The 7993-nt window shown below is 45.4% G+C and overlaps 1 protein-coding gene and 1 long non-coding RNA gene across 2 annotated transcripts in view; both read left to right on the top strand.

Annotated features, from left to right (window-relative positions):
• The window catches only part of ITPRIPL2 (ITPRIP like 2), a 6902-nt gene extending 2010 nt beyond the window's left edge, over positions 1 to 4892 (top strand). The window contains exon 1 of the mRNA XM_025046088.1: positions 1 to 4892. This exon is cut by the window's left edge and continues 2010 nt beyond it. Within this exon, the coding sequence (XP_024901856.1) occupies positions 1 to 245 (245 nt within the window). The 3' untranslated portion in view covers positions 246 to 4892.
• A 1000-nt stretch (positions 4893 to 5892) lies between these two features.
• LOC112479120 lies at positions 5893 to 6882 on the top strand. Its single transcript, XR_003046047.1, has 2 exons — positions 5893 to 6184; positions 6284 to 6882. It is a non-coding gene; the product is annotated as an uncharacterized LOC112479120 (long non-coding RNA).
• The last annotated feature ends 1111 nt before the right edge of the window (positions 6883 to 7993 follow it).

Raw genomic sequence — 7993 nt, 5'->3', positions numbered from 1 at the left:
TCCTGGGCCCTGGCGGGGCGGCCGCCGAGATGGGCCCGCTGCCCAAGGTGCTGCGCGAAGCCGCCGCCGTCGACCTCCTGGCGGCTTTCGACTGGCCGGCCCGGGAACTCGTGGCGGCGCGCTTGCTGTCCACATGGCGGAGGCTGCCCCAGCTTCTGCGGGCCTATGGGGGTCCCCGCTACCTTGCCAGGTGTCCCTCACCCCGGAGTCAGCGCACGCAGGGGTTTCCTAAAGATGAACCGTAAACCCTGACAGGGCCCCTCAGTGGCCTAATGCCCCTAAAGCGTCTCCCACGGGGTGGGGGTGGGGATGGCAAGGAAGAGGAGCTGCGGAAGGTTGGAAAGTTCAGAGGGTGACATTGGGTGGCTTAAATGTCACCCCTGGCTCCACAATCCAGTACAGTTATGGCATCTTCTTAAGACCCACCAGAGTGTCCCCGGCAGACTGTGGAAAGACATCTAAGAGCAGCTAAGAGCTGGGCCAGCGTGGGTTTGTGTGGAACGGTTCTGTAGAAGGATCCGGGCTTTTAGGGAAGTCCAAAGAAGGAAGCAAGAACCAGCTTCAGGGACGCTTCCCTCTGTTGGTTTTTGAGACACAGATCTGTCTGGCCCCCACATTGAAAGAAGCTAACGTTTTTGAGCATAATACTTGCCAGGTCCTGGGTTCCCGATTGTCTCTTTTTCTTTTTTTAATCTGAATCTCTCCAACTGGAATTGAAGTTCTATTCTAGGGGCTACTGTTCTGAGGATCATAGTTTTCACTATTCAAATTAATATTAATGTATTTTTTTAAACGGTGCAATCACGGGGGCGTGATGGGATTGTGAAGTCAGTCACGAGGGTCCAGTCAAGAGTTGGTTAGAGAAACTTCCCGAGCAAATGGCACTTTAATCAGTCCTTTCATTTTGTGGCGCTAAGTGTCGCATGCGAAAGGGAGGCCAGCTGCACTTCTTATTAAAAAATATGCAGTCTTGAAAAGCAGGCTCGTTTACATCCCTCCAGGCACAAGCCCGGATGTGTACCAGTCAACACCCATTTGTTGAGCGCCTACTGTGAGCCAGGCACAGTGCAAAGTGGCGATGAAATCCGTGTTTAAGACAACGCTGGTTAGAGCGGAAAACATATTGAGTCTCAAGAAAGATGTATATCTTCGCCTAGCCAGGTGTCTCACTGGGACTTGCTGCTGGGTGGGAAAAAGAAAAAGAAAAAAAAGAAAGAAACCTTTTTTCATTCTAAGGCTTTTTAACAAACTTCTTTGCATGGGATTTCTTTCTGAGTTTAATGAGATAATGAAGAGGAAGTGCCTGGCATGTCCTTCACACTCTCAGCCCCGAGCCCAAGCTGCCCTTAAGCAGTGGCCCTGTGGCGCTTTGGGGAGCAGTTGATTCAGCACGGGTCCTACACAGCATCCTGCTTGTGTATTGGTGAATATCTTGGGCTCTTTGCTTGAAGATCAGTGACTCCCCCATCGGTCAGCAGAGGAGAGCAAGGTGGGGCGGGGGGGACATGGGGCGGACGTAGTCAGCTTCTTTTTGTCTTTGGGCAGAAATATCACCGGGTTGGGTTTGTTTTGCAGCCTGGAGAAGCCCATTCTGAAATCCCTCCTGTCCTCCCAAATTTCTGACAGCCCACGATTGCATCCGTCGACTGAAAACTCAGTTTCGGTTTATAATGGTCCATCCCACGTTTGCCTAATAGGAACTGCAGCCAGTCCCAGTGTTATACTTCGGGATTTTATTTTATTTTTTAATAAAGACATGTACTGTCTTAGACTCTTAAAGGTAAAACTCAGAAGACAGAAGTAGCCACCTGAATAGAGCCATTGTTTCATTTCTGAGTTATTTTGAGGGAACTCTTTAAACTTTCCTTAGAGGACCTGCTTGGCCACTACAGGAAGTCACTGCGAGTAAATGATTTATAGGAAATCCTTGCCATCAGAACTGCAGAGACTCCTCAGATCCTTTGCAGCCTCGGACTATAAGGGAAACAGTTGCGAATGTGTTTTCTCCTTGAGGTTGTTTTGGGGACAGTTCCCCTTGATACCACAGAGGTCATTCTTAGCTTTCGAGGTCACTGTAAGGTTTAAGGTACTGCATTTAGCAAAGGGATCATCAGTCTGCCAACTTCCTGCAAAGATATAAACTGCACAGCTTTTCTTAAATTACTTTTTAAAATAAATTCCAAGAGGAAGTGTGTGTATATATACACATATATATATGTATAAACTATACATATATATATAGTTCATAATGTTTCCGTAGTCAGCCACAATTTCCCTTGTGGTCATTAAATCTACTGGGGTGGGTGACAGCGAGGCTCTTGGAGAGAATTATAAAGCTTTTTAAAAGCCGAATTTTCCAACTATTTCTAGCTGAGTTGATAGGTTCTTTTTTTTATCTTAATAGTGTTTTGAAGTTTAAATCTATTGTTTTTGTAGGTTTTTGTTATTTTTCTTCTTCAGGTTAATGACTCAAAGCCTCATCCTCAAGATTTTAAAATTTTACTATGTTTTTAAATTAATAGGGCATTGATTGTATTTGTGAATTTTTTTAAATATTAATGTTTTATTTAAATGCCATGGTGAGCAGTTGTTCTCTGTACATGGTAGCCAAAACTTAGAAATTTCGATCAATTTTGATCAATGTTTAGTAATCCTAAACGTGTACTGTGTACAAATGAAATAATATGGCGCATTAGCCAGGCGTGACGGTTGCCTGAGGCACTTAAATTAAGCTCAGTTCTGTATTTTATTAGGGCTCTGTCATGCCTTTGATCAGAAATGTACACATTTTTGGTGTATACTTGGTACTGGAGATTCATATCTGCAATATATTTTTTTTTTATAGGAAAGCTCAGAAATTTTCATGATAAAAAAAAAAAAATGATTAATTGTCCCGGCCAGCACTCAGAGAAAATGTCTGGGGAAAATGACTCAGCCATTTTGCCACGAGACGCCCTTCAGTCACTCCCACTGACCAGTCTTGGGAGCCATCCTGGAATGCTCGTGGGCTGGGAGTAGATGCTTGTTTTTTGTTTTGTTTTGTTTTGTTTTATTTTGTTTTGTTTTTTTTTGCAAAATGAAACTGAAGCTGAAAGAAGGGAGAATGTGAGCAAAGGAGAAGTCCAGAGGATTTAGGAAGGAGGACATGAATGAGATGGCATGAAGGGAAGGGGAAGTAGGGCGGAAATCCTGTGAGGGTACGAGGGAGGTTTGAGTTAGGAAACCCATTTTTCAGTATGTGCTCTTTCAAACCAGGGGTCGCAAACTCAGCAGCCTGCAGGAGCTAGGTAGGGTAGGAGTGGGTGAGCGGTAGGGACTGCCCGCCTTAGGGCCAACAGCCATTATGGCTCCATACAGGAAAAAAGAGTAGAGAGAGGCAGGAAATCAGGATTTTTTTTTTTTTTTTTAAGTGAAACTTGCTGATTTTTAAAGAAAGTAATTTTCAAATGTCAAGAACACCATGTGAGCTAAACAAAACATCTGGTTGAGCCTGAGGCCCACCAGTTTGCGACCCCTGCCTTAAACAGTTAACCCCTCAAGTATGTATAAGATGCTATTTATTGTTACGGATGTGATGTTATATGTAGTTGGGGGAGTGATATTTTAAGTCTTCTTTATCTCACAGAGCTAAGCTTTATTGTAGAAACAAACCAAAGGATTAACAGGGCCACAGATAACATTTAACTCGCAATTCCCAGAAGGACCCAGGATGCTGGAGCTGTTCTTTGGACTCAGATCCTCCATGAAACCTCTGGGGGCTAGCTCTTGGCCTTTCCTTCCTGATGGCTAAACTCCTAGGCTGTGCTGGAGTTTGCAGATGAGTCATCAGGAAGGATCGCAGAATAACTTGTTTTTTTGTGGGGTTTTTTTTTTTTTGTATTTTATTCTTACTTTTAAATTCTTCATTTTATTTTTTAAGTAATATCCTTGCCCGTGTCTTAGCAACGGTGGCTGGTGGCGGTGAACACCAGAAAAAAAACAGTGCTGACCCTTCGGGCCGAGCTTCTGAGGCTTGTTACTGTTCCCACTGCCAAGAATGCTGTTCTGATCGGATGAGTCTACCCCCTTTCTGACTCAGCTGCTCCCACCAAAGTGACATCCTAGCATTCTGAATTAACCTAACCAGCTTCCAGTGCGTCTCTTTGAACCTCATGGAGCAAGTTACTTTTTCTGTGAAATGTGGCTTTTAACCTTGATGCTGAAGACTTAACTCATCCCTATCCACGTGAGGGAAAAAACGAACCTCATTTTCATTTCCAGAGTCCCTTCAGAGGGAAAAAAAGTTCAATGTTATCATGTGGCGTTTGTTAATTTTTTAAAAATCTCATGTCGGTTACTTAGACACTACTGCTTATCTTTTATACCTACACAGCACATGATTGGGTGAGGAGAAAGCGAGTATAAGTTGGGGAAGAGTAAAGATATATGTGACCATCGATACAGAGAGAATAGACTAAAACATGCAGCTAAATTACGTATAATCTGGTTTTTAAAGTATCAGATATTCAGGAATATTTTAAGCACCTTTTGCTTTAAAAAAAAAAATGTGCCTTGATTCAGTCACTTGGCTTTAAAACATTCCTCTTATTTTATTGTGATTTTTTAATATGTATTCCGGCCCCAGCCTATATATTATGATGCAATGTCGGCTGCGATCATAGCATGTTTTGTTCCAATAACAGAGACCAAAGAGTTAATCAAATATGGTTCAGCTGCTATTGTGTGATTAAGAAGCGTTTTAATCACACCAAACTTCCATGGCCCGAATAGTCAAGGCCTGCCACTTATTTTCTATTTCAGGTTGGAGTAAATTTGCACTTTTAATCCTATGGGTCATTTGGGGGCCTTGTTCTTTTATACTTTGCTTTGTCAATAAAGGAAATTGTAGAAACCTCTGGACTGGATGTCAGATTTGGGGAGGGGTCTCATCTCCCCGGCAGGCAGCCTGTGGCCACGCTGGCTTATGATTCTTTACGGAAGCCTCGCCTGCTCTCAGCATCTGGGAGAATGGGAGTCTTTTCCCATGAGCAAAGCTAGGATCGTTGTTAGTACAGACTTGGCTCCGGGCACAGGTGGGAAAGGATGCCAGTTCCTAGCTCTGCGGGCTTGCAGCCTGGGGTCCCGCCTAAAGGTCTTCCGTTACCTTGCCTAGAACCTTCTGCCCCTACCCTTCTTCCACTCCCCTTTTCCCCAGCTCCCACACACACTTCTAAACCCAATTCAGATCTTAGCCTGTGGCTAATTTATAGCTCAAGAATTTTGCCCAGAAATCTCTTCAACCCTCGGGCCCTCTTCAAATGGCGAACAAACGCTAATGTGAAAAACCACCAGGCTTAGTGAGAGATGGAATCTTGGAGACTGTAGGATTCTTCAAGGCCGTGGAGCCCGGTGGAAAATTTAGGGAAAATTGCACATTAAACAGTAGTTGTGTAGGACGCTTGCCCAGGGGGAAGGTGGTAGGGTGTGTTTCTTTTAGTTTTCAACAAGTAGTTATTCAGGAGCTCTTGTCCCCTGGGAACTGAGGACACTCAAAGTGACGAACCAAGATAGATGGGGTCTCTCAAGAGCACACAAACTGCTGTGAGAGGCAGGCAGTTAAAGAAATCATCTCCATGCAGTGTGGCAAGTGCTAGGTGGGAAAGGGTTAAGGAAGCACAGAAGAGAGGAACCTCGTGTAGTTCAGGGAGGGCTGCTAGGAAGAGGCGTTGTCTCAGTTGAGATCCAAAGATAGGTTGGAATTCGCCCAGCGAGGGGAGATGCACTGGAGAAGGCGTCACTCGCTGCGGTGAAAGGCGCATTTCAGTTTGGCTGGAAAGTGTGGGTGGGTGGGCGGGAGAAGGCTTCAGGGGCCGAGGTGAGACGGGAGAGGTAGGGAGGCACCAGGACCCCAGGGGTCTTGAAGCCAGAGCTTCTTAAACTGGAATGTGCACATCACTTGGGATCTTGCTAGAAAGCACGTTTGGATTCAGCAGGTCTGGGTGGGACCTGACTCTGCATTTCTAACAAGCTTCCAGATGTGATGCTGCTGCTCCAGGGGCCACACTTTGATCGCAAGCCTGTGAGCCACGCTGCAAGTTTGGACTGATCTCGAAGATACCGGTGAACCACTTTAGGCAAGGAACGACAAGGTCGCATTTGAGTTTGGCTCATTCTGCCTGCAAGGTGGAGAATGAATTAAGCAGGGGTTGGCAAATGATTTCTTTCTATTTACAAAATTTATTTTTTAAGTATGGGAACACAGCCACGCCTATTTAATATCTGCTTCTGATTGTTCTCTTGGAAGCCTGCTGCCACCCTGTGAACAACTAGCCTGATGGAGGAGGACAGAGCACGTGGCCCTTCCAACCCTGTCACCAGAGCTGATGGCCAGCCACCTGTGAAACAGGTGATCAGGGCCATTCCAGACCAGCCCCTCCAACCCCGTCTTCGTCACAACCGACCTTACAATGGATTGATTGAAACACTTGAGCGAGCCCACCTAAGACCAGCCAACCTTGGCCTAGGTCAGCAGAACCTCTCAGCTGGCCCATAGCAATAATAGACATTGCTTTAAGCCACTGAGTTAGTGGTAGTTACTGCCTCAGCAATAGCTGACTGATTTGGAAGCTTAAAAAAATACTGGCATGCAAGGGCTGTCACTGGAGAAAATGCAGGCCATCCTTGACTTCGGTCCATTTGACTTTCAAACAGCCAGACTTTGACACAAACGCTTGACTGGCACCCAAACCACCTTCCGCCCGGTGAACCCACGTTTCCTCCTCAGCTGAAGCGCAGTCAATGTCAAGTGCGGGCGGCATCGTCATCTTCGAGCAGTGTGTTTACACAGCTGTTTGTCTCTGTCCCTGCCTTTGATCTTATCTTGTAAGAACACATGGAAGCTGATATGTTTATGAAAGTGCTGATTCAGGTGACAGAATGCCAAAGGTCTCAAAGGTAATGCAATTAAGACACTGATTCAGTGGACCTAGCATGGCTAGGCTGCGGCTTCATGCTGGCCCGTGTCAAGCTGGTGGGCCACGTGTTCCATTGTAAAGGAACAGAATGACAGTGATGAAGGGCATGGAGGAGGCTGTGTCACTTAGAAATACGTTTGGCCAGAACTTATAAAAATCTAACCTGTAGTGACTTAAACACTTAGGGGTTTATATTTCTTTGTCAGCCAGAAGCCCGGAGGTAGGCAGCCAGCAGTTCAGGGATGAATCGGGGTCCCAGGCATCTTTTTGCTCTGCCATTCTGGATATTCTCACTTTTATCCTCACAATTGTCATGTCAAGATCCCATAGGGGCTATTACAGGCCCGGAGGAGAGAGAATGGATTAGAGAGCACAGCAGACTTCTTCTTACACCTCATTGGTCAGAACAGTGTCACATGACCTCTCTGAGCTGTAAGGGAAACTGGGAAAGAAAGCCTGGCACCTGGCATATAGCAGCCCTGAGCAAAATATGCAGGAAGAATGGGTATTTGTAGGTAAATAATTTTCTACCACATGAATTCTAGAAACAAATAGCAGAAGAGTATATCAAAGAAATGAGAAGTAATTGAGGAATTTATCATTTTATGATTATATAATTTATACTTGCCTAAGACCTAACATATAGTCGGTGCTCCATAAATTTTAGGACTGAAGTCTCAGCTCTACCATTCACTAGCTGTTATCTTCTGGGCAAGTCAGTTCACTCACGTGGACATCAGTTTTCTCATTTGCAAAATGGGGGTGGTAGTTCCCCCGTTTACAGGTTTGTTGGGAGAATCAAAGAATAACGCATGTGAAATTGAGACGCGCCTTCCAGACGTTAGCTATGGTCTCTCAGGCATAGTGCCCCAGCACCTCCGGAACAAGAGAAAAAGGAATCCATTTCTTAAGAGGGGGTCACCCTCGGGCACTCTGCCCAGTGCCTGCCCATCACCAGACCTCCCTTGCCACAGAACTGTGAGTGAGTCTGCAGTTGTGAATAAATATTTATCGTACATCTTCCCAGAAAGGACACCCAG

Source organism: Pteropus alecto, unplaced genomic scaffold (assembly GCF_000325575.1).
Source record: "Pteropus alecto unplaced genomic scaffold, ASM32557v1 scaffold34, whole genome shotgun sequence".
NCBI classification, from domain to species: Eukaryota; Metazoa; Chordata; class Mammalia; order Chiroptera; family Pteropodidae; genus Pteropus; species Pteropus alecto.
The sequence above is the reverse complement of the archived record's forward strand: the minus strand, read 5'-3'. Positions and strand labels throughout refer to the sequence as shown.